The sequence below is a fragment of the Heptranchias perlo genome, chromosome 5 (assembly GCF_035084215.1).
Source record: "Heptranchias perlo isolate sHepPer1 chromosome 5, sHepPer1.hap1, whole genome shotgun sequence".
Taxonomy (NCBI): domain Eukaryota; kingdom Metazoa; phylum Chordata; class Chondrichthyes; order Hexanchiformes; family Hexanchidae; genus Heptranchias; species Heptranchias perlo.
Window position 1 is genome coordinate 75223808 of NC_090329.1, and position 27171 is coordinate 75250978.

General features: G+C 42.7%; 1 protein-coding gene across 5 annotated transcripts in view; it reads left to right on the forward strand.

Moving 5' to 3' along the window:
• Positions 1-319: 319 nt before the first annotated feature.
• fam184ab (family with sequence similarity 184 member Ab) overlaps positions 320-27171 on the forward strand; it is a 162828-nt gene continuing 135976 nt past the window's right edge. For all 5 annotated transcript variants that reach the window (XM_067984673.1, XM_067984674.1, XM_067984676.1 and 2 more), the window contains exon 1: positions 320-863. In XM_067984673.1, coding sequence (XP_067840774.1) covers positions 702-863 — 162 coding nt within the window. In that variant the 5' untranslated portion in view covers positions 320-701. The remainder of the gene's footprint in view (positions 864-27171) is intronic.

Below are 27171 nucleotides of genomic sequence, written 5' to 3' on the forward strand. Positions count from 1 at the left end.
CCCCCTCCCCTCATCTGCCCCCTCCCCTCATCTGCCCCCTCCCCCTCCCCTCATCTGCCCCTTCCCCTCATCTGCCCCCTCTCCATCTTCCATCTTTGTCCTTCCACTTCTCCCCCCATATTTTGCCCATGTCATCCCCATCTCCCCCCCCAATCCCATCCACCAGCTGCGAGCGCGCACGCGGCGAGAGGGGGGGGGGGTGGAGCCGGAAGTGACGCCAGTGTAAACGGTCGGTGCGCTCCATGGTAACGGCGCGAGCGTGTGTATGGGGGGAAAAGCAGAAGAAAACAACAAACTGGTGTCGGCGGCGGGGACAGAGAGACAGACAGAGACAGGGACAGGGGGAGAGAGAGAGAGACAGGGACAGGGACAGGGGAGGGAGAGAGACAGGGACAGGGACAGAGGGAGAGAGAGAGAGAGAGAGAGTGAGAGTGTGTTAGAGAGAGGGAGAGGGTCGCGGCCATGCTGAGCTGCGGCCGCCTCTAGACCATGGCGAGCCGTGACTGGATGCCGTTACCAGGAGCGCCGGCTCCGAGTCAGCAGCTGCCCGGGGACGCCGGGCTCTTGCTGCCCGGATAGTTTCAGGTGCCGCCGGCGGGCCCTCTGCTCCGGGACCCGGCCCCCGGCCGCTCGTTGTGTTTCCAGTGTCGGCGCCGATTAATTTCTTTCTTCTGGTCGATCGGTTCGCCGTGAAGCGGAAGATGGCGACTGGTGTGAGCTGGCAGCAGCAGCAGCAGCAACATTACAGCGGCAACGCCGCCGGCAAGTTGGGCTCCATGCCGGGGGCGGCTCACCCGGGAGCTGCCGAGTACAACCAGGACATGCACCTGAAGATGAGCAAGAAAATAGCGCAACTGACCAAGGTGACGAGGGCTTTGGGGGGGGGGAAGCGGAACCTGCATTCACTCAGACACCACAAATGTTAGTCACTGACCCTGCTCCTCATCACTTCAATAACACAGCCTTGCCCCATACATGGCTTCATGGATTGATTTGATTTTTAAACCTCAGCATGGATCCAATTAAACGTTTTTAATGCTTAATTTCTCATTATAATAATCTGTGGGCATTCATCAATCTCCACAGTAGAATAGAAATAATCGACTTTTTAAATTACAAATGACTTTCTATAAAGCTCCTCGCGTATTTATATTTTTGGAGGAAGGGGGATAAGTGGGACAGAGTACTATATATATATCAATATACCCCAGAGTTTTCATTAATATTAGAAATAATCGCTTATTGGTGACATTAACTGAACTTTTGTTGAGATTTCGTGGACGTTGTTTTGTGATCAATGGTTGCGTCAGTTGGAATGAAATTGAAAACTGGTCAGCTTCTGTTTGTTAGATTGGTTTTCAATGGAATAACTTCCAAAAGTAATTGATTACTTATGTAGTGATTGATCTATGGTAGTTATTGGGAAAAGCTCAAGCCATTTCTGAATTTAACTTAATCCAATTCTAATCTATTCACATTAAACACAATCGGCAATGTTCATAAGGGTTTGGACTTTGGATGCCAGTTTTGACTGCTGTATATAAATCTATCAATGCAATGCTAGGTGAGCTGAATAATGCCTGAAACTACCTTATTACGTTAATTGTATGAAAGGAAATCTGAGTCTAGATCTTAATTTAGCTTTGAAAAATCACAGACTCTAATTTGGATTTGAGAGAATTTATATTGTGCTACAGGTTAATCCTTATAGTGATTAACTGCAGTATATAGTAATTATATTGTTCACTTATAACTGTAACAAAATAAAGATCCATTGATCTTTTGCTATCGATGGTATACAGCAGAAACTGGAAGCATTAAGAATCTGTAAATTTGTCACAACTTACTCTGGAGAAGCCTAAGTCTGAACTGCTAGGCTACTCTAAGCATTTATCCGCAGTATGGCGGAACTGGAACAGTGCTAACATAATATATTTTATTTTTCTGGGAGAAGTATGTGAAAAATATTTCAGAATTTATTTTTAAATCGTTTTAATTGAAACCTGCTGTACAGAATGTGAAGTATCTGAAACAGACGGATCAGCTTTAAAATTGTTTTTGGGCTCATCTAATGCTATACATGATGTAGTGTTAGATAATTCCAAGTGTTTTTATAACATATTCTGTGGAAATAAACTCATTAAGCAAACTGAAAATCACAAAAGTAGGGTATGATAATTAGATTTTAATGGATCTTCCTGACTGCTTTAGGCTACTGCTTTATAATCTCTGAGAGGAACCAGCCATTATGTGGTTTAAAGTAGCAGGGTTATGTTATCATTAAATGGATGAAGGCCTGTCATTTCGTTTACCAAAAGCAGATGTTCAGTCTGCAAACTGAGAGTTTATCTGTCTCTTTCAGAGTTACAGAAGTCACCTTATGTGTTGTTCATTTTGGGAAAAAAAGGAAAACTTAGAATAACTCAAATAAGATTGCAACCAATTTTAAGATCTGAAGGAGTTGGAGAGATTTAAAACTGGAAACAAAGTAATTTCAAAAAGAGCCACATTTTCCCAGTATTTTTCATCCTTAATCTGCCTGCCCATTTGTTCTTTGTGGTATTTTATCTATTTATTATCTACACAATTCTTAGTAGAATTGTTTGTTGTCCAGTTTCCCCAAATCTGTTGTCTCTAAGGCTTAGTGCCATTATTCTATTTTTACATTGTATTATTTTAACTCTCTTTCATTCTATTACCCCAAACAAGTTCTTTTGGCATTTACTTTGCATAAAGCAGTTCTACTCCAGTGTCTTATGCTGGTGGTTTAGTTTTAAATGTTATATTTTGGTCATCTACAAAAAAGAACTGTTAACTGCACCTACATTTTCTCCATAGCATATTTAATTGTCTTTTTGATGCTTAAAATAACATATACAAATCAGATATATCTGGCATTAGTAGTGACAAAGTGCCTGATCTCCAAGAAATAAGAATGAGTGTACACAATATTGTATAACTATGTCAGGGGATATCACAAAGATTGTCTGTCTGTCTTTGTCTGTTATTTCATAAACATATGCAGCCCACTCACTAGTTTTGATGCATTTATCCAGCCTCTAGCTCCAAAAGATTGGACATCACTCCCTTACAAACTGCTATATACCCCAGTGTGTATTATACCCTTTAAGGATAAATCTTAATTTTTATTTGTGCCTTATTCAAACTGCCAAGTTAATAATTCTGAATCTCTTAACAGTTGAAGATCTAAGCTGTTCAGTCATCATTGAAAATAATGGAATTTCCCAGAGATAAACGGGACAAAATGAGAATGTACTGGTAGGCAGGGAGTGATGCTGTCATTGTGAATTTTCCTTCAGGCAATATGTCATATGTAATAGTGATACAAGTAAATCTTATTTGCACAATACACTACTGTAGATTTATATGATCTATCATCATGACCAAAAGGAAATGTTCAGGTGACTGCTTCAGTGGTAAATGTCAGCCATTTTCTTCAGTTCAATGTGTAGCACAGAAGTTTTGTTTTGTAGAGGTCACTTTTCTGTTGCTGCATAAAGCTTTTTTCCTCACCCATAAATACAGATAGAAGATTTTTTTAAGAATTAGATTCTTACAAGGTAAAAGATATTACCCCTTGTAAGAGGAGGAAAAGTTTGCCTTGGATCATAATTTTATATAACTAGTTCATTTAAATGCATTTTGACTGAGAATTGCTATACCTTTTTAAATTGCTTTACAATTCCCTCAGGATAAAGGCTCGATTTCAGACATTATTCCTGCAAAGAAAGCTATAATTTAGTACACACAAAAAATATTTAGCTTCCAAATGTAACAGCTACTCTAAGGTTACCTTGTATTTTGAAAATAATGTTTAGTCACAACATTATGTTTGCTTTTTATGTAACTAGTGTAGACTTGATCTAATGGAGCAGCAAGAATGAAGATCAGGCAGGATAATGTTATGATTGTGTTTTGTTCTATAGAAAAGTGCTGGTGCATATATACTGAACAGGCACTGTCCTCACGAAAGTTGAGAAACTTTTTTTGTTTGGGTCAAAAATAGAGTCCTTTTTATCAGTGCATTTTACGTCAAATATTTGCAAACATCAAAAAAGTTTAATGCTTTTTCATGAAATGATCCTTGAGGTTAATTTTACAAGTATTCATATAATCTCTCTTTTCAACATCTGGATGTTATGGTGGTAATGAAAATCATTCTCACGTAGGTTATTTTGCCTTTGTCTGATATACTGGTGATTTCTGCATTTAAATAGCGAAATTTATTCTTTTCTGAAATCATTATTAATTTATCTTCTGTTCATACTTGGATTCAAATAAAACTGGATTTTGGTGGTGGTAAGTTGTAGTTTAAATGTAGTTATAATCAATTTAACAGTTGTTGCTGTTGTCACAAAACAAAGTGCTTCTGAAAGGCGATTTAGACAAGTTGAGCGAGTGGGCAAATACATGGCAGAGGCAGTATAATGTGGATATATGTGAAGTTATCTACTTGGGAAGGAAAAACAGAAAGGCAGAGTATTATTAAAATGGTGATAGAATGGGAAATGTTGATGTACAAAGGGACCTGGGTGTCCTTGTACACCAGTCACTGAAAGGAAACATGCAGGTGCAGCAAGCAGTTAGGAAGGCAAATGGTATGTTGGCCTTCATTGCAAGAGGATTTGAGTACAGGAGCAAGGATGTCTTAATGCAGTTATACAGGGCCTTGGTGAGACCACACCTGGAGTGTTGTGTGCAGTTTTGGTCTCCTTACCTAAGAAAGGATATACTTGCCATAGAGGGAGTGCAGTGAAGGTTCACCAGACTGATTCCTGGGATGGCAGGACTGTCGTATGAGGAGAGATTGGGTCGACTAGGCCTGTATTCACTTGAATTTAGAAAAATGAGATGGGATCGCATCGAAACATATAAAATTCTGACAGGGCTAGACAGACTGGATGCAGGGAGGATGTTTCTCCTGGCTGGGGGGTCCAGAACGAGGGGTCAGAGTCTCAGGATATGGGGTAGGACATTTAGGACTGAGATGAGATATTTCTTCACTCGGGGTGATGAACCTGTGGAATTCTCCACCACAGAAGGCTGTGGAGGCCAAGTCACTGAATATATTTAAGAAGGAACTAGATAGATTTCTAGACACAGAAGGCATCAAGGGGTATGGGGAGAGAGCAGGAATATGGTATTGAGATAGAGGATCAGCCATGATCATATTGACTGGCGGAGCAGGCTTGAAGGGCCAAATGACCACTCCTGCTCCTATTTTCTATGTTTCTATGAAAGCTGTGTTAAGAATTTTTGGGTCAGGAACAACATTTCAGGGAAGGTAAGTTTTGATTGTAGGAAACTGTACATGTGAAATTGCTGCCATCTCAAGAGAATGGAAGTAGTTAGTTTTGTTAAAAAAAAATCCTTGCTTTAAAACTCAGTGCCTTTTCAGCATGACTCACCTACTGAGTTTATATCCCAAATGAACATGCAGTTGATGGTGTACAAATGTTACATACCTCTAGTTACAAACCGTTAGGAATGTCTTGAGGTGCAAATCTATAGGAAAGTTGGAGATGGTAACTAAACTCTTACTGACTCTGAAGATGGAAACTCCATTAAACTAGTGAATCCAATTTTGAAAAACCTGACCTAACTCATTGTCCAGTTATGATCCCACGTATCCGAAGGCAACCTGTTATCCAAGTTATGAAACTTTACATCTCACGAAGTTTCAAAGCTGAAAAGTACCTATCAAAATATGTATATTCTGCATGTGAAAAAAATGAACGGGTGCAAAATGCAAGATTGCATTTTTATGAAAATACATTATCCCAACCCACTATAATTACATTGCTTTTTTTTTGTTTGATTACCAGCACTACATAATTGTGCATAATGAAAAACTGATTTTACAGTTGATAAATTTTAATCGATCATTTCAGTTTGAAGCACATATTGCAGATTCTGAAACATCAGTGACAAATCTTAAAAAAAAAATGTACTGCAATGCAGTCTATTAAAGGGAGCAAATTAAGTGTGCTGTACCAGTTCTTTTAACCTCTGAAATATATAGGAAGCAACAGTATTTGTTCACTTTAAATTAGTACCTTGTACTAATACTTTGCAAAAAAAAGATAAATTATTGGGTGACCTTTGACAGTTGACTATAGTTGGTATAATCAAGTAATTCACCAAGTAAGAATTTCATTATCTTACCAAGTAAGAATTTCAATTATCTAGAACCCATTTATTTATGTTGTACTAATTCATCGAGAATGTCTGCTATTACCAGGGAAATTGAAATCGAGTATTGATATTTGAAGTTACTGCAGTCTGTCTACATTACCGTAAAGTTGTTTTCTTGCAAAAGGTGCTTGCACCACCAAAACCTATACATTCTAAACTATTATATAAACATTGTACAGTACAAAGAAAATTGTGCTTACATTTCCATACAGTCAATAAATGACTCATGTTTTTTCCATCACCTAAATCATTTATACTGTTACTCAGAGATGAAATTCACACTCTAGCTGTGATTGTGATAGTTCATTAAATAATGTAAATTTTAAATCCATTTGGTCCAGTAATTTCCTTCTCTAGCCCTTTTTGTGCTTCTTCTCCCCTTCTAGTTTTGAGAGGGTAGAAGGGCTGTATGTATATTGTAAATAAATAACACTTTTGCAGCTTTCAAAACATTCATGTTCTGCAAATCAATAAATCCTGACTATTATATATTAAAAATACTGAGTGAGTCGCAATGTTCTTTTTCAAAATGCATTGAAAACTTTGACGCTAGGCTCTATGATAAAATTCATAAGTATCGATATTTAACTGGAACCTGCTGGGCTTTAGGTAGTGCGATAATGGGGGTTTTCAATGCAATTAAGTGTCTTGCTTTTGAGCTAATACTACGTGCAACCTAACTCTTCATAACCAATGTAACTTTACGGTAATGCCGGCAGAGATCTGTATGTATTGCCACCTTCAATCCCACTGCATTCCTGGTGCTATGCTCTCAGTCCCGCTATGTTTGTTTCTGGCCATGTTTCCAGTGCAGCCCCCTCTGTCCATGATGCCTTCTGCCAGCTCCTTTGCAACTTTTTGCTGCTCAGTCAGTATAGTGAGATCCACTTCTGACAACCACTTACACCCTTCTGTACCTGGACTCCATTTTACATCCAGCAGTGAACATTGACAGCCCCCGCCCCCCCCCCCCCCCCCAACTCCACCCCACCCTGCCACCATTGAAGCAGTTTCCTCCCTTCCACTCACCTTGATGAGAACATTTAATTGCACCCCGCCCCAACTCAGAGCATTTATCGGCACCCCACAGCTAAAAGGATTTCATCCACCCTCTCTTTCTCTGCCTCTCCCTCACTCCTGCTCTTTCTCCATCATCCTTCTCTTCTCCCCCCGCCCCCCCCCCCATCGTTGTCTTTCTCGTCCTCCTTTTCCCCCTATTACCCTTATGCCTTCTCTTTCCCCTCTTCCCCCTCATATCCCACTCTCCCTAATTCCCCTGCCTACTTCTTTCTCCCCTCCCCCCTGCCCATTTATTGCTCCTACCCTTTAACGTTGCTTGACATAATTACTGCACTTAATCTTCACTCTGTGTAGTGCCACAGGAGATTAACTAATGTCTAAATGTAAACTTGGGAAGTGTCAACTGTACATTTTAATTATTCTGTCTTTAGTGCTTAAATAGATGTACAAAGGTCATATAAATCTGGTGAGCACCTACTTATGAGAGCATATTAAAGCTGATTTAAAATGAAGAAATGGCAACAAATTGAAACCGCCTCACTAGATTCTGAATCTGTCTGTTTAATTAAAACCAAATTGAGCTTGTGTCATAGCTGACTCACAGAAGGAGAAACATCTGGTGTGGTACCCAAAGAAAAGCAAGAGAAATTAAAAGAACAGGGCTAGTTTGTGTTGCTGAAAATCCATGGGAGTGACATAGGAACATAGAAAATAGGAGCAGGAGTAGGTCATTCGGCCCTTTGAGCCTGCTCCGCCATTCAATATGATCATGGCTGATCCTCTATCTCAATACCATATTCCCGCTCTCTTCCCATACCCCTTGATGCCTTCTGTGTCTAGAAATCTATCTATCTCCTTCTTAAATATATTCAGTGACTTGGCCTCCACAGCCTTCTGTGGTAGAGAATTCCACAGGTTCACCACCCTCTGAGTGAAGAAGTTTCTCCTCATCTCAGTCCTAAATGTCCTACTCCGTATCCTGAGACTGTGACCCCTTGTTCTAGACCCCCCCCCCCCCCAGCCAGGGGAAACATCATCCCTGCATCCAGTCTGTCTAGCCCTGTCAGATTTTATATGTTTCAATGAGATCCCATCTCATTCTTCCAAACTCAAGTGAATACAGGCCTAGTCGACCCAATCTCTCCTCATATGACAGTCCTGCCATCCCAAGAATCAGTATGGTGAACCTTCGCTGCGCTCCCTCTACAGCAAGTATATCCTTTCTTAGGTAAGGAAACCAAAACTCCACACAATATTCCAGGTGTGGTCTCTCCAAGACCCTGTATAACTGCAGTAAGACATCCTTGCTCCTGTACTCAAATCCTCTTGCAATGAAGGCCAACACACCATGGAGACACAGTGGAGCAGCTGTTTTTTTTTCCCATCTGTCATTTTTGTATGTTCATATTACATATGTATCATCAACTGTGATGGAGCCAAATTGGGACGCAAACAGATTATGTATATCTTACAGAAAATGATGGAGAAGCTCAGCAAGTCAGGCAGCATCTGTGGAGAAAGAAACACATTTAACGTTTCAGGTCTAGATCTTTCGTCAGAACTGAAAGATGTTAAGAGTTAGTTTTTGAGCAAGTACAGAGCCGGGCAAAGGGGTGGAGGGTGGGAGGGAGGGGAGGAAAGAACAAAAGGGAAGGTCTGTGATATGGTGGAGGGCACGAGTGATTAAATGACAAAAGGGATGATGGTGCCAGGCAAGGAAGGTTGTAGTAGGACAGGATAAGAAAAAAAAGATTTATCAGGAGTAGCTGTAAATGGCAGCAGCAGAACCATTACCAGCACTAGCTGACCGAGAAAATGGGAGCAGTGGTTATGATCTGAAGTTATTGAAATCAATGTTGAGTCCGGAAGGTTGTAAAGTGCCTAAACGAAAGATGAGGTGCTGTTCCTCGAGCTTACGTTGAGCTTCATTGGAACACTGCAAGAGGCCAAGTATAGAGCGGTCTGAGTAGGAATGGGATGGGGAATTAAAATGGCAAGCGACCGGCAGGTCAGGGTCACGCTTGCGGACGGAGCGGAGGTGTTCAGCAAAGCGATCACCCAATCTGCATTTGGTCTCCCCAATGTAGAGGAGACTGCACTGTGTATTTTGCTTTTACTTATGTATATCTTAAGTCCACGTTTTATGTATACAATTGTTTTATTATGGAAAGAAAGAACTTGCATTCATATAGTGCTTTTCACATCTTCAGAATGTCCTAAGTACTTTACAGCTAACTAATTACTTTTGAAGTGTTGGTCACTGTTTTGTAGACAAACACAGCAGCCATTTTGCTCTCAAAAAGGTCTGAGAAACAACAATGAGATAAATGACCAGTTAATCTGTTTCTGGAGGTATTTATTAACTGATAAATGGTGACCTGGACACTGGAAGAACTTCTCTGTGCTACTTCGAAAGGTGCCATAGGATCTTATGCATTCACCTCACAGGGAAATAGAGCTTTGGTTTAACATCATATCTGAAAGATGGCACCTGCAACATCCTTATAAATGTTTGGAAATAATTGTGTTTTTCTCTCTGCTGCATACATATTGCACAGTTAGATAGAGATTCTTTAAATCTATCTGAAATAGTAGAACAGGCAGACAAGGCATAGTTTAATGTTTAATCTGAAGGACAGTACCTCTGACAATGTAGCAATACTGCACTGGATTGTCAGCCTAGATTTCATCATCTGAATTTATTTTTTGTGCATGATTTAATATTAATTGTACATGTCTTATTGCCTATAATTTTTAAAAATGGATTAGGAAGAATTTGCTGATTTTGATATTTTAGATATTCACCCTTTGGAGTTGGAATCAAAACATTCAGGGACAGAATGTATGTATATGATATAATTTTCCTTTTTTTCCAAATGCCTTTATCTTTTTGATTATAATGAACTGAATCATTTCTTTTGCGTAAGGGTTGGACTAAGGCTGAAGTGATCAGTTAGGGGAAAGCAGAAATTTGATGTGAATTAATAAACTGAAGATCTTTTGAATGTTAATTCAAGGTTCCTACTGGTACTTGAGGTTAGCTCATTAGACCATGACAATGTCTAAGTGGCCCATGCGAGAGTATCTTGCTATGCTCAACATTATTTGTCTGTCAAAACTCAGTTAATAAAATGAGTCATTCAAGATTGAGCAGCTTTCTTGGGAATCTCATCAACTCCATCATTGAGCATTTGATTAAAATCTTGTTCCAATTATAATTTCTGGAGCCAATCATTTTTAAAAAATTAATATTATTCAGAATATTGCTATAGTTTGAAGCCATATAGAACTCAGAGCCTCCCTAAAAACTTGATAGTACAATATTTCTACAATTTTTGTTCCATTAATTTTTTATATTTTTTGTGTTTTTTGTTTGAGTTATAAGATTAAAAAATAAATTTAAAATGCTGGTAGAGAGAAAGAGGGAGACCTTTTGTAGACTTGCCTGCTGCACCCTTAGCTAGAGACACAATAGGCTAAATTACTTTTTAGGTTCAATCTAAAAAAGTTTCAGAACTGCTGAATGAGATAGGAATTGTCCACAGTCCCAGATTGGGAGCACAGAAGTGGACAAGTAGATACATTGAAAGAAAGAACTTGCATTAACATGGTGCCTTTCACGATCTCAAGTCACACCAAAATGCTTCAGTCAGTGGAGTACTTTCAAAGTGTAGTTGTAGGCAAATATTGCAGCTAATTTGCAAGATCGCACAAACTGCAATAAGATAAATGAACAGATCATTTTAAAAAAAAATGATGTTGGTTGAGAAATAAATGTTGATCAAAACACCAGGATAACTCCCTTGTAGGAGTTAGTCTCACCAGGGTGAGAGGGAGAGAGACTTGCACAGCCTGGGGGAGGTCTGCGATCGTGGCAGAGGGCAGAGAGAGGCACAATCGGCAGAGAGGAGGCCCAGGGCTCCCTTGAGGGGGCGAGGGGAGCACTCCTGCTTCTCCTGGCCCACAAGTAGTGTTGTAAAAGGCACTTACCTTCTTGAGCTGGCAGCTCCCGCCTCCCTTTTGCTGCCGGGTTTCCAGAGTCCTGGTAAACCCGCGGGGCAACTGTTAAATTTAAATAAGGCTCTGCAAGGCGGGACCACGCATGCCTTGAAACCCGCCGCCATGAAAACGGCAACGGAGGCGTACTTGGCGGGTTTGGGTCGCGTTCCCCACTTTTAAATTGTTAACCCCCCGATCCTTTCCCGCCCGTCGTGGTGGGGTTAATATCGAACCCAATGTGTCTGTGGAAAAGCAAATGATCACATGACTGTTTTAATAAACATAAATTGCACAAATAAACACTCCTTACATATAGATCTTTATATTATATGTGGGCAGACTCGCACGTTTCAGTGGCTTCCAATAAAATCAGTTGTATTGGTGCATATTTTACTTAATACAGTTATCTCCATTTAACAGGTGGGCTGTTTAACTATATATGCTGGGTTACAATAGCATCAGGACTTTAGGGGGTCTGATTCATAATTTCTATGTATTTTGTTAACTATCTGGATGTCAGTGTTTCTAGTTGAGGTTGAGGTAGAGAGTGCAGTGCAGGGTGAGGTGGAGTGTGGAAATTATTTTACATGACTGTTGAAGTGAGGTGATCTTTGTGACTGCACATGAACTGCTAGTCTAAGACCATGAGGGCAATCTTGCCTATTTGCTAGTCAATGTCCTGTGGCATTGCATGTGGAGAGTCAAGACTAAATGCAGTATTCAGGTCAAACCAAGTTAGAGGACAGGGGGATAATTTGAACAAGATAGGCGTAGGCCAAAGTGGGAGGGGGATGGGAGGGGTAAGAGAGAGGACAGACGAGAGGAGGGGACAGGGGAACAAATGCTTTCTGGGGGATTAGAGTGTGAAGTGCCATGAAGGATTGATTTCGGATTGATTCAGTAGTGTACAGTAGCATTTATTTTTACAGCTAAAATTGTGTGATTATTGGAAATGCCTATCACAGTGCCACCTACAGTGTAACTGGTATTTCAGGGAAAAATGTTATATGGGAGGTTGACTGGATTTTCCATTTATTTTGAAATGAAATGTTGCAACCCATCCTGCAATTTTAACATATAACAGATAACACAAACAACTGAAGAGCTAAGTTAGTGCTGCTGTTTGGTCTACGTGGCAGTGCTGTACACCAGATTCCCACTTGGGCCCTCCTGTACTTGGCTGCCACTCTCTGTTACTGCCTTCTGTCAAACTCCAGTTGCTTCTCATTGTTCTCTTTGAACTACTGGCAGCCTAAACCTACTGTCCACTACTGATGGCCACTCTCTATCCAGCACCAACTTTGAATACTGGATTGGAATAGAGTTTCACATTATACCAGGCAGCCCATGGAGATTGCATTCAGCAGTTTAGGTAGCCTGCTCTTGGAGGAGATTGACATCCTAGACTTAGTTTCTACTGCAGTGGCTGTTCTCCAAGATAGGAGGTGTTTTTAAACCCTATTTACTGCATGTGTCATCAGCTACCTAACTGCCATTTTTAGTACTTGTTCCCTATATGGGAGGGCTGGCACTGAAACTGAGACACTGGGGATGCTGAGGGTTGTGCCTTCAAGGTCTGAAAAATAGTAGCACCTGAGGCTCAACTGTAGGAATGAACAGAAAGCAATCTTTAGGCCCTTGAAGAGAGATCCGTGTGGATGAAAGTTGTATCAGGGATGGGAAAATAGAATGGGTAGTTTTTGTGAATTTCTTAACGAATTGTGAATAATTTAGATTGCGGAATTTATATTAGCTGGATGTTGAAGTGAGGTAATCTTTGTGACTGAACATTAGCTGGAGGTTGGAAGGCTATTATAACAATTTTTATATTCTCTCTCTTGGCTCCCTCACACATTCCTAACTCCCTTGCCTTTGGCTGTCCACCCATCACGACATCTCTGCTGCTGTCAAACTGCTTCAATGTTTCCTTGTCACATAAGAACAGGAGTAGGCCAATCAACCCCTCAAGCCTGTTCCACCATTTAATCAGATCATTGGTTGATCTGTACCGCAAATCATTTACCAGCCTTTGATCCATATCCCTTGATACCCTTATCTAACAAAAATCTATCGATCTCAGTCTTGAAAATTTCAATTGCCCCATCATCCCCAGCATTTTGGGAAGAGAGTTCCAGAATTCCAACTACCCTTTGTGAAAAAGATCCTCCTGATTTCATTCCTGAATGGTCTAGCTCTAATTTTAAGATTGTGTCCTTGTTCTGGACTCCCCCATCAGAGTAAAAGAGTTTCTCTCTATCTACTGCATCGAATCATTTTAAACACCTCTATTAGATCACCCTTCAATCTTCTATACTCAAGGGAATACAATCCAAGTTTATGCAACCAATCCTCATAATTTAACCCTTTAACCCTTTAAGCCCCTGTATCATTCTGGTGAATCTGCACTGTACCCCCTCCAAGGCCAATATATCCTTTCTGAGGTGTGGTGCCCAGAACTCAATGCAGTACTCCAAATGGGATCTGACCAAGGTTCTATACAACTGAAAACAATTTTACAACACCAAGTTATAGTCCAACAATTTTATTTTAAAATTCACAAGCTTTCGGAGGCTTCCTCCTTCCTCAGGTGAATGTCAAGAAATCCTCGAACCTCTCGCATTTATAAATCACAGAACAATACCTGGTGATTACAGATAGTCTTTTCAACTGCCCGTTGCCAAGGCAACCAAAGTGTTCAGACAGATAGGTGTTACCTACAGGGCCACCGAATATACAAACGGCCAGAACAAAAAAAACAGAGAGAGAGGCAGAAACATAGAAACATCCGGAAGGAAAAGACAGCAATTGACCCGTTATATTAAAACGCCAGCGTTATATTAAAACGCAACGCCATCAACGCTCTCAAGACCAACCGCAACATCGTCATCAAACCAGCGGACAAAGGAGGAGCCATCGTCGTACAGAACAGAACGGACTATTGCAAAGAAGCATACCGACAACTGGACAACCAGGAACACTACAGACGGTTACCCGCAGATCCGACCAAAGAACACACCCACCAGCTCAACAAACTGATCAAGACCTTTGATCCAGACCTTCAAAGCATCCTACGCGCTCTCATCCCACGTTCTCCCTGCGTGGGAGACTTCTACTGCCTCCCAAAGATACACAAAGCCAACACACCCAGACGTCCTATCGTATCAGGCAACGGAACCCTGTGTGAGAACCTCTCTGGATACATCGAGGGCATCCTGAAACCCATCGTACATGGAACCCCCAGCTTCTGTCGCGACAATACAGACTTCCTACAAAAACTCAGTACCCACGGACCAGTTGAACCAGGAACACTTCTCACCACGATGGACGTCTCGGCACTCTACACCAGTATCCCCCACGATGACGGCATCGCTGCGACAGCATCAATACTCAACACCAACAACAGCCAATCTCCAGACGCCATCCTACAACTCATCCGCTTCATCCTGGATCACAATGTCTTCACCTTCGATAACCAGTTCTTTACCCAAACACACGGAACAGCCATGGGGACCAAGTTCGCACCCCAATATGCCAACATTTTCATGCACAAGTTCGAGCGGGACTTCTTCACTGCACAGGACCTCCAACCAACGCTATACACCAGATACATCGACGACATTTTCTTTCTATGGACCCACGGCGAAGAATCACTAAAGAGACTACACGATAACATTAACAAGTTCCATCCCACCATCAAGCTCACCATGGACTACTCCTCAGAATCAGTTTCTTTCTTGGACACACGAATCTCCATCAAAGACGGGCACCTCAGCACCTCACTCTACCGCAAGCCCACGGACAACCTCACGATGCTCCACTTTTCCAGCTTCCACCCTAACCACGTCAAAGAGGCCATCCCCTATGGACAGGCCCTGCGAATACACAGGGTCTGCTCAGACGAGGAGGAATGCGATGGACACCTAAAGACGCCCTAGTAAGAACGGGCTATGACGCTCGACTCATCGATCGACAGTTCCGACGGGCCATAGCGCAAAATCGCATAGACCTCCTCAGGAGACTAACACGGGACGCAACCAACAGAGTTGCCAGATCATCGACACAGATACCACCATCACACGAGAGGACACCACCCACCAGGTGCATGGTTCATACTCCTGTGACTCGGCCAACGTTGTCTACCTCATACGTTGCAGGAAAGGATGCCCCAAAGCATGGTACATTGGCGAGACCATGCAGACGCTGCGACAACGGATGAACGGACACCGCGCAACAGTCGCCAGACAGGAGGGTTCCCTCCCAGTCGGGGAACACTTCAGCAGTCAAGGACATTCAGCCACCGACCTTCGGGTAAGCGTACTCCAAGGCGGTCTTCGAGACACTCGACAACGCAAAATCGTCGAGCAGAAATTGATAGCCAAGTTCCGCACCCATGAGGACGGCCTCAATCGGGATCTTGGGTTCATGTCACGCTACACGTTACCCCACCAGCGAACAAAGGTTATCTGTTTTTAATATAATGGGTCAATTGCTGTCTTTTCCTTCCGGATGTTTCTATGTTTCTGCCTCTCTCTGTTTTTTTTGTTCTGGCCGTTTGTATATTCGGTGGCCCTGTAGGTAACACCTATCTGTCTGAACACTTTGGTTGCCTTGGCAACGGGCAGTTGAAAAGACTATCTGTAATCACCAGGTATTGTTCTGTGATTTATAAATGCGAGAGGTTCGAGGATTTCTTGACATTCACCTGAGGAAGGAGGAAGCCTCCGAAAGCTTGTGAATTTTAAAATAAAATTGTTGGACTATAACTTGGTGTTGTAAAATTGTTTACAATTGTCAACCCCAGTCCATCACCGGCATCTCCACATCATGGCTATACAACTGAAGCAGAACTTCCTCCCCACTGTATTCCAGCGCCCTTGAGATAAAGCCAACGTTCCATTAGCCTTTTTAATTAGGAACATAGGAACAGGAGTAGGCCATTCGGTCCCTCGTGCCTGCTCCGCCATTTGATAAGATCATGGCTGACCTGTGATCTAACTCCATATACCTGCCTTTGGCCCATATCCCTTAATACCTTTGGTTGCCAAAAAGCTATCTATCTCAGATTTAAATTTAGCAATTGAGCTAGTATCAATTGCCGTTTGCAGAAGAGAGTTCCAAACTTCTACCACCCTTTTTGTACCTGTCTACTCACTTCTGGTGCTCTGTAAACAACCAAATCTGTTTTCTCCTCCACAGTTCCTAGTTTTTCAGTATTAAGGAAATTGTACAATTTATCTTTTTTATATCTAATTGGATGACCTCACACTTCCCCTCATTGAAATATTTGAAGCTGGCAAAATAAGGTGATAAGGCTGTAAAACATGTATACGGGATTCTGGGTTTTATAAATAGAGGCATAGAGGGTTAAATTTGGGAGCGCCCACCTTTGCCCCCCAACCCCCCACCTTGCGCAGTGAGGCTCCCCCGCGGACAAATCGTGAGGTCCGAAGAGTGCCGGATATTGGGCCTCGGACCTCATTATCATGAAGCCAGCGCTGTGGGAGGAGGTGAGCACTCCCAGCAGCAGCCCACAGGTAAGTACTTATACAGGTAAGTGCATTGGAGGTCGGGATCATCGGATGCCTGAAGGCTGGGTTGGAGTCAAGACGATCAGTGGCCTGAAGGCTGGATCGGCGATGGGGGAAGGTTGGGGTGGATTGGTGCCTTGGAAGAGTGATCGGGAGGAAGGGATTGAGGGTCGGGGCCCGGGGGTTGGGAGGGAGATCTCATGGTCTGGGCTGGGGGGTCAGGGCCAGGACCTGGAAGTTGGATGTTGGGGATATCCGGACCGGGAGCGGCAGCAATTGTGGTAAGTAGTTACCTTCTTTTACTTGTGCAGTGCCAGCGCCTCAGCGAACAAAATTTGCAACAGGGACCTGAAGCAGGCGTTATGCCCCATAATTGCATGTGCAAATTGCCAAACGCCTGCTTCAGGCGTGGGTAATGGATGCCTCTCATTTGTCCTTTCCTAATATAGCAAGTGACGCACTTTCGGCGCACATTATTGTAGGCATCACACTACAGGAAAGATGTGAAGGCCTTGGAGAGGGTGCAGAGGAGCTTTACTAGAATGGTACTAGGGAAAAAGGACTTCAGTTATATGGACAGATTGGCGATATTGGGATTGTTCTCTTTAGAGCAGAGATGTTTATGGGGAGATTTAATAGAGTAGTTCAAAGTTATGAAGGGTTTTGATAGAGTAGATGGGGAGAAACGGTTTCTACTGGCAGAAGGGTTGACAACCAGAGGACACAGATTTAAGATAGTTGACAAAAGAACTGAGGGGGAGATTAGGAGCATTTTTTTACGCAGCGAATTGTTATGATCTGGAATACACGACCTGAAAGTGTCGTGGAAGCAGATTCAATAGTAACTATCAAAAGGGAATTGGATATATATACTTGAAAAGGAAAAATTTGCAGGACTATGAGGAAAAAGAGCAGGGGAGTGGGACTAATTGGATAGCTCTTTCATTGGCACAATTGCCTCCTTCTGTGCTGTAAGATTCAATGCTTCTATGATTTGCCATAGTTTTGCCCACTCACTTAATCTGTCTGTGCCTTTGTAACTTTGCTCCCATCTGTGCAACTTACTGTGCCTCCCAACTTGAATATACAACTTCATCCAAGTCATAGATACATATGGTGAAAAGCTGAGGCTCCAGTACAGATCCCTGAGGAACACTACTTGTTACATCCTGCCAATCAGAGTACGTTCCCTTTATCCCTAGTCTCTGTCTCCTACTTCCCATCTAATGTCACAAGGTTGCCTCCAATTTCATACACTTTCATTTTGCTAATAATTTCTTGTGCCTTATCAAATTCCTTCTGGAAGTCCATATAGATCACATCCATCATGACCTCTTCAAAAAATTCAACTAGATTAGTCAGACATGATTTACCCTTCACAAATCCACACTGACCGTCCCTGATCAGCTCATACATTGTTCAAGTGCTCAGTCACTCTGTCCCTGATGATAGATTCCAGTAACTTCCCAACAACTGATGTTAGGCTGGCAGGTCTATTGTTTCCTGGTTTCTCTCTCCCTCCCTTAAATAATGGAGTGACATTTGCAATTTTCCAATCCAATGGCACAATTCCAGAATCAAAAGAGCATTCAAAAGTTATGACCAGCACATCTGAAATTTCCTCACCTAATTCTTTCAATACCCTGGGGTCGAAATGAGATTTATCTATCTTAAGTCCCATTATTTTCTCTGTTACCATTTTTCTCTGCTTTCATTGCCCTTGTCTCCAGAAAATCAATCAGCATTGCCCATCCTTGCCGCTCTCCCTAGCACAGCCCCAGGGGCACAAACTCAACACACACCTGGTACATGACTGGCCTAATCATCAGTTGCTAGATCTGGCTTAGCCATCATGCTTTGCTGTCCTCAGCCAAAACTGCCTATTGCTCCATGACCATCCTGTAGTGCAGACAATCCGTCTTTTTTTTCATGGACAGCTGACTCTTCAAACCCTCTTCCTAGTCCCTTCCACCCCCACCTTAAACACCAAATGTGAAGAGCTCATACACTTTGTCTCCCATCTGTGCAGCTGTCTCTGTCACTTCCACCCTTTCTTCCTGACCTCTACCTTCCCCCACAGTCTCTTAGCTATCATAGCGGAGGACCCCATCTCTTCGCAGTTTCTCGTCTCTTCTCCCGCCCTCTCGACTCATCTCATTGATGAGACCCACCGCCTGCTTCCTTAATTTCCCCCTCCACACTCAGCTGGCCACTCAACTTTCCTTCTTGCCTCTATGCTAGCTGATGTCATTAATGGTTGCCTTTCCTTAGGTGCTGTTCCTCTCCTATTCAAAAACGTCATCACCGCATCCCTCTACTACCCCATCTCAAATTTTGCTTTCCTTGAGCATGTCATTACATTGTAGCTCCATGTCCATCTCCCCCAAAGTTCCCTGCTTGAATCTCTCCACTGCAGCTCTGTCCTTCTTACAGCACTGGAACAGCTCTGTAACTCTGACTGTGGTTTTCTATCTCTTTTCATCCTGCTTGACCTCTCTGCAGCATTTGATATTGTAGGATATTCCATATTCTTAGAACTGGACGAATAGTGAAGCAAAGAAAGTCACCCTCACTCAAGGTAGTTTCATTAATTAAAAGTAATTATTTAATATTCCTACAAGCATTCATGAAGTGAAATCAAACCATACAAATGACTTTCCTCTGTAAAATCCCATTACACTTAATAATTCGCAATGTTATTAAGTAATGATTTAACAATTCAAACACACATCAGGCAAATCATTAATACATATACAATCTTTAAACCAAGTATTTTGCTCATCAAGACCCATGAGTATTTCAGCTCTTCAGTCCACGAGGTCCTCTTCTTCTTGCGTGATGTACAACTACAGCATGCGTTCCTTGTGACTGCTGTGTGGTGAAGAGGCTGTTCTTCTCTCAAAGTCTTTTATATTGTTTTAGCCAATAGACGTAGGATTGGGGAGTATCATTCTTTTTGTCCAATTGCTCCCTGTTGCTATGCCTCAATCATTAATATACCCCAATGATTGACATTATAGGCTTTGATCATGTGACTGGAGACCTTTTGATGCAGCAAAGAAAATGTGCTTGAACCATGGAATGTAAAAGGCCCCTTTACTATCTGTTTGTGACCTTTCATGTAACGATAGTCCCTTTTATTTCTATGCACTGACATTCTTGATGGTCCTGATGTCTCCAATTTTCAGTGCTTCAGTGGCTTCAAATCCATTCCTTATACCATTTGACCATATGCTGGATGCAATACTATTTGATGGTTTACAAATCTCAGTTCTTTGAACAGATTACCAGATAGGAATGAGAGGCCCATGCTTTTTTCACACCTATCATTGCTTTCCTGATATGAAGCTTTTGATGTATGTACTTGTTGTCTTTTCTTACATTACCCCATGCTGTGTTGAACAGCCTGTGTTTCCAGAAGCTTATGTGTTTTAAAAGCCTGACAACACTCCAAGTTCAATATTATCCATCTAGCTTATTTATTTAATAATCCAGCTACATAGGAACAGGAGTAGGCCATTCAGCCCCTCGTGCCTGCTCCGCCATTTGATAAGATCGTGGCTGATCTGTGATCTAACTCCATATACCTGCCTTTGGCCCATATCCCTTAATACCTTTGGTTGCCAAAATGCTATCTATCTCACATTTAAATTTAGCAATTGAGCTAGTATCAATTGCCGTTTGCAGAAGAGAGTTCCAAACTTCTACAACCCTTTGTGTGTAAAAATGTTTTCTAATCTCTCTCCTGAAAGGTCTGGCTCTAATTTTTAGACTGTGCCCCCTACTCCTAAAATCCCCAACCAGCGGAAATAATTTCTCTCTATCCACCCTATCTGTTCCCCTTAATATCTTTTAAACTTCGATCAGATCACCCCTTAACCTTCAAAACTCTAGAGAATACAACCCCAATTTGTGTAATCTCTCCTCGTAACTTAACCCTTGAAGTCCGGGTATCATTCTAGTAAACCTACGCTGCACTCCCTCCAAGGCCAATATGTCCTTCAGAGGGTGCGGTGCCCAGAATTGCTCACAGTACTCCAGGTGCGGTCCAACCAGGGTTTTGTATAGCTGCAGCATAACTTCTGCCCTCTTGTACTCTAGTCCTCTAGATATAAAGGCCAACATTCCATTAGCCTTCTTGATTATGTTCTGCACCTGTTCATGACACTTCAGTGATCTATGTACCTGAACCCTTTGGACATCCACTGATTTTAACTTTTTACCATTTAGAAAGTACCCTGTTCTATCCTTTTTTGATCCAAAATGAATGACCTCACATTTGTCTACATTGAATTCCATTTGCCACAGTTTTGCCCATTCACCTAATCTATCAATATCGCTTTGTAATTTTATGTTTTCATCTACACTGCTTACAATGCCACCAATCTTTGTGTCATCGGCAAACTTAGATATGAGACTTTCTATGCCTTCATCTAAGTCGTTAATAAATATTGTGAATAATTGAAGCCCCAAGACAGATCCCTGCGGGACTCCACTAGTCACATCCTGCCAATGTGAGTACCTTCCCGTTATCCCTACTCTCTGTTGCCTTTCGCTCAGCCAACTTCCTAACCAAGTCCCTACTTTTCCCTCGATTCCATGGGCTTCTATCTTAGCTAACAGTCTCTTATGTGGGACCTTATCAAATGCCTTCTGGAAGTCCATATAAATAACATCCATTGACATTCCCCTGTCCACTACTTTAGTCACCTCTTCAAAAAATTCAATCAGGCTATCTATTAAACACAGAAACATAGAAAATAGGAGCAGGAGTAGGCCATTCAGCTCTTTGAGCCTGCTCCGCCATTCAATATGATCAAGGCTGATCCTCTATCTCAATACCATATTCCCGCTCTTCCCATACCCCTTGATGCCTTCTGTGTCTAGAAATCTATCCAGCTCCTTCTTAAATATATTCAGTGACTTGGCCTCCACAGCCTTCTGTGGTAGAGAATTCCACAGGTTCACCACCCTCTGAGTGAAGAAATTTCTCCTCATCTCAGTCCTAACTGTCCTACTCCGTATCCTGAGACTCTGACCCCTCGTTCTGGACCCCCCAGCCAGGGGAAACATCCTCCCTGCATCCAGTCTGTCTAAACCTGTCAGAATTTTGTACGTTTCAATGAGATCTCCTCTCATTATTCTAAACTCGAGTGAATACAAGCCTAGTCGACCCAATCTCTCTTCATACGACAGTCCTGCCATCCCAGGAATCAGTCTGGTGAACCTTCGCTGCACTCCCTCTATGGCAAATATATCCTTTCTTAGGTAAGGAGACCAAAACTACACACAATACTCTAGGTGTGGTCTCACCAAGGCCCTGTATAACTGCATTAAGACATCCTTGCTCCTGTACTCAAATCCTCTTGCAATGAAGGCCAACATACCATTTGCCTTGCTAACTGCTTGTTGCGCCTGCATGTTTCCTTTCAGTGACTGGTGTACAAGGACACTCAGGTCCCTTTGTACATCAACGTTTCCCAATCCATCACCATTTAAATAAGACTCTGCCTTTCTGTTTTTCCTTCCGAAGTGGATAACTTCACATTTATCCACGTTATACTGCATCTGCCATGTATTTGCCCATTCATTCAACTTGTCTAAATCGCCTTGAAGCCTCTTTGCATCCTCCTGATCCCACCTAGTTTTGTGTTGTCAGCCAACTTGGAAATATTACATTTGGTTTCCTCATCCAAATCATTGATATATATTGTGAATAGCTGGGGCCCAAGCACTGATCCCTGCGTACCCCACTAGTCACCGCCTGCCATCCTGAAAAAGACCCATTTATTCGTACTCTCTGTTTCCTGTCAATTTTCAATTCATGCCAGTATATTCCCCCCAATCCCATGTGCTTTAATTTTGCACACTAACCTCTTATGTGGGACTTTATCAAAGGCCTTCTGAAAATGCAAATACACCATATCCACTGGTTCTCCCTGATCTATTCTACCAGTTACATCCTTAAAAAACTCCAGTAGGTTTGTCAAACACTATTTCCCTTTCATAAATCCATATTACTTTGTCTAATCCGTTGATATTTTCTAAGTGTCCTGTTATCACATCCTTTATAATAGACTCTGGCATTTTCCCTACTACTGATGTTAGGCTAGGTCTGTAGTTCCCTGTTTTCTCTCTCCCTCATTTTTTAAATTTGTCACTCTCCAATCTGTAGGAACTGTTCCATAATCTATAGAATTTTGGAAGATGACAACTAATGCATCCACTATTTCCATGGCTACCTCTTTTAGTACTCTGAGATGCAGATCATCAGGCCCTGGGGATTTATCAGCTTTCAGTCCCATTAATTTTTCCAGCACTTTTTTTGTACGAATACTAATTTCCTTTAATTCCTCTTTCTCACTGGACCCTTGGTTCCCTAGTGTTTCTGGGAAGTTATTTGTGTCCTCTTCCATGAAGACAGAACCAAAGTATTTGTTTAATTGCTCTGCCATTTCCTTGTTCCCCATTATAAATTCTCCCGTTTCTGACTGTAAGGGACCTATATTTGTCTTCACTAATCTTTCTTTTTACATGTTTGTAGAAGCTTTTATAGTCTGCTTTTATGTTCCTTGCATGTTTACACTCATACTCTATTTTTCGCCTCTTGATCAATCTCTTGGTCCTTTTTTGCTGAATTCTAAACTGCTCCCAATCCTCAGGCTTGCTACTTTTTCTGGCAACTTTATATGACTCCTCTTTGGATGTAATACTATCCTTAATTTATTTTGTTAGCCATGGTTGGGCCGCTTTTCTGGCCTTTGCTTACCTCTGCCCCTACCTCAGCTGCTCTGTCACTGGCACTCTGATCCGTGCCTTGATGACCTCCAAACTCAACTACTTTTAATGCTGTCCTTGCTAGCATCCACCATCCATAAACTCCAATCTATCCAAAAGTCAACTGCATGTATCCTATCTTGCACTTAGTACTGCACACTATCACCGCTATACTCACTGACGCACAGGCTCCTGGTTCTCCAATATATCACATTTAAAATTCTTGTCCTTGTATATAAATCTCTTCATGGCCTTGCTCCACCATATCTATGCAATCTTCCCCTGCCCTATATCCTCTGCCAAATACCCTGTTGGCTCCAACCCTCTGTGCATTCCCCTCCCTTCACTCCACCATTACAGCAGAGCATTCAACAGCATTCAGTTCTTGGAATTCACTCTCTACACCTTCCCACCTCCCTCTGCCATTTGAAACTTCCTCCTCAAAACCACTTTGACCACTGTTCCTAATCTCTCCAATTGAGATCGCTGACCGTTCTCATTACACCTATTTGTGAAATTCTTTGGGATGTTTACTTGCATTAAAGGTACTGTTATAAATGCAGGCTGTTATCGTTGTGGTGGTTGTCATTGTTGCTGTGTTTATTGTCTTCAAAATTTTATTTTTAGGGGTAACCACGGGCTATCTTCAGTGCAAGGCTGGAATTTACAGGGAGGGACGAGGAAATATTAAAAATACAAGTAAGGTTATGGACAAGCTGAGAATGCTAAAAGAGGACAAGACACCCAACCCAGGTAAACTCTACACTAGCATACTTAAGGAAGTGGTTAATGAAATGGTTCACATTCCGGCAGGCATTTTTAGGGCTTCATTAGAAAAGGTATTATAGGCCAGCAATTGAAGAACGATTAAAGTAATGTGTTTAGAAAAAGAGGCCTTAAGATAACCTTAGGGACTACAAGCCATTGAGCCTGACCTGTATGGTAGGTGAAACATTAAAGGATATCCTGAAAAATGGAATAACAAACCACCCAGAGAAATATGGACTAATTAGGGAGTTAGTATATTTTTATGGGAGGGAGGTCATGTCCTGCACAATAAAATGGTGCTTTGTCTAGCTGTGTTTACTTTATGGTACCTGCAAATTGGCAGCTGCATTTCCTACATTACAATAGCGACTACACTTCAAAAGTACTTTATTGGTTGTAAAACGCTTTGGATGTCTTGAGGTCGTGAAAGGCGCTATATGAATGCAAATTCTTTTATTGCTGTATATCTACTGATCAAAAGGAAGGTCAGACTTGTACTGTGTGTGCCATGGTGCATATTGGTTTCAGGGCATTGTACTAGCTCCAGTTGTTTTTCTGGAGTTGCCCCAACAATACTTCAACAGTGAGCTACAAACTTGCTGAAGCCAAATTGCAAGTATGATTTGCCTGCTCCTTTGCCACATGGGAACTCCAGAACACTTGTGTGTCCTGGAAAACCACATGTGCAGGAAGTGCCGTCAACTCCTCGCGCTCAGAGTTTCTGAGCTTGAGGGGCGGCTGGTGTCACGACAGTGCATATGGGGAGCTGGGAGTGTTGTGGATTGCCTGTTTCAGGAGGTGGTCACCTTGTAGGTACAGCGAGTTCAGGTAGAGAGGTCGTTGCTGACCTACAGACAGTGTGGGAGGAACAGACAGGCAATACAGGAGTCCCCTGGGCCTGGCACTCACAAACCGATATTCAGTGCTGAATCCCAGTGAGGGTGTTGACAGCTTGGAGGAGTGCAGTCAGGAGCAAATCCACGGCACTGTGGGAAATTCGGCTGCAGGGGGGGCACAAGAAATGCAGTTGTTATAGGGGATTTGATAGTCATGTGAATCTTGCATGGTGTGTTGTCTCCCTGGTGCCAGGGTAAAAGACATCACTGAGGGGGTGCAGAACATTTTGCGGGGGGAAGGGGAACAGCCAGAAATCGTGGTCCATGTTGGAGCTAATGACGTAGGAAGGAAAAGAGTCGAGGTCCTGCAGTCAGAGTTTCTGGAGCTAGGGAGGAAGTTAAAAAGCAGGACCTCAACGGTAGTAATCTCTGGACTACTCCCAGTGTCACGCGCTGGTGGGTATAGGACTAGTAGGATAAGACTGGTTAATGTGTGGCTGGAGCAATGGTGCAGGAGGGAGGGCCTCGGATTCCTGGGTCATTGGGGATTTGTTCAAGATTGATGGTTTGCACCTCAACAGAGCTGGGACTAATGTCCTCGCAGAGAGGTTAACTAATGTTGTGGGGGAGGGCTTAAACTAATTTGGCAGAGGGATGGGCACTAGGATGAAATATTGGAGAGGAGAAATAAGGTGCACAGAGGACTGGGAGGGACATGTAGCACTGGAGTAAAAATTAGTTAAAAAAATAGGAGGGATCAGATGGAAGCAAATGCAAGACAGTCTAAGATGAGATTGGAGTGCGTAAATGCGTAAATGCACGTAGCATGGTAAATAAGGTTGGTGAGCTGCATGCCCAAGTCGCCACATGGGACTATGATACAGTGGGAATAACAGAGAACTGGCTCAAAGAAGGGGAGGATTGGGCACTTAATATTCTTGACTACAAGGCATTCAGGAAAGAAAGGAGGTGGGGTGGGCAGCAGTATTGATCAAAGAAACTATATTATAGCACTGGAAAGGGATGATGCAGTTGAGGGTCAAATATAGAATTTATTTGGTTAGAATTAAGGAACAATAGAGGAGCTATTACACTACAGGTTGTATACTATAGGCCCACCAAATGGAGGGAAGGAGACGCAGGAGAAAATTTGCAGGCCAATTACAGAAAGATACTATACAGTAGTGATACTGGGGAACTTTAATTATCCCAATATAGACTGGGATAGTAACAGTGTAAAGAGCAAAGAGGGGGAGAAATTCCTGAAATGTGTTCGAGAACTTTCTGAAACAGTGGGGGTGATTTTAGGAGGCAAATGCAGGGACGGGGCGGGGCTCTGAAAATAGCATAAATCCCGTTCGGGTTTGGAAGCCGGCTCCAACCCGCCGACTTCACAGTTTCCCATGGACGCATCTGTGTGCGCGCAGGCGACCCAAAAATGGAAGACCCGCCGGCAATTAAAGCCAGCGGAATGACAGTTAAAGAGCCAAATGTACCTCATTGATGTACTTAAGGCACTTTACCTGTGACAGATGAGGGGATTAGAAAGATTTTTAACTTACCTGGACAGCTTGCCACTGCTTCTGATTCACGCCTCTTTACCCTCCCAATGTCCCCCACCTTCCTCCACCCCCCCCCCCACCTTCACCCTCCCAACGTCCGTCCTCCCTTCCCCCCTCCCCCACTTCACCCTCGCCCTCCCCGCTCCTGGTCTTCTGTTCCAGTGCCGGATGATGTCTGGTTCTCTTTCTCACCCCGACCCCTCCGTTGCAGCTCCTGATGGCAGCCAGCATGTCAATCAGGCTAGGTGCCGGGCGTGAAACCCCAAGAGGACGTTAAACATTATCAATCAACGTGCGATCACGTCGGAAATGGTAAGTTTGGTTCATGCGGGTTTGCCACGCGCCCAATCGCCCCCCTGCCCCCCTGCTGCCATCCCGCCTCCCCACTATTATCAGGGCCCATGTGTTTCCAGCCCAAATCAGGAAGGAAACAGTGCTGGACCTAGTTTGGGGGAGGAAGTGGGG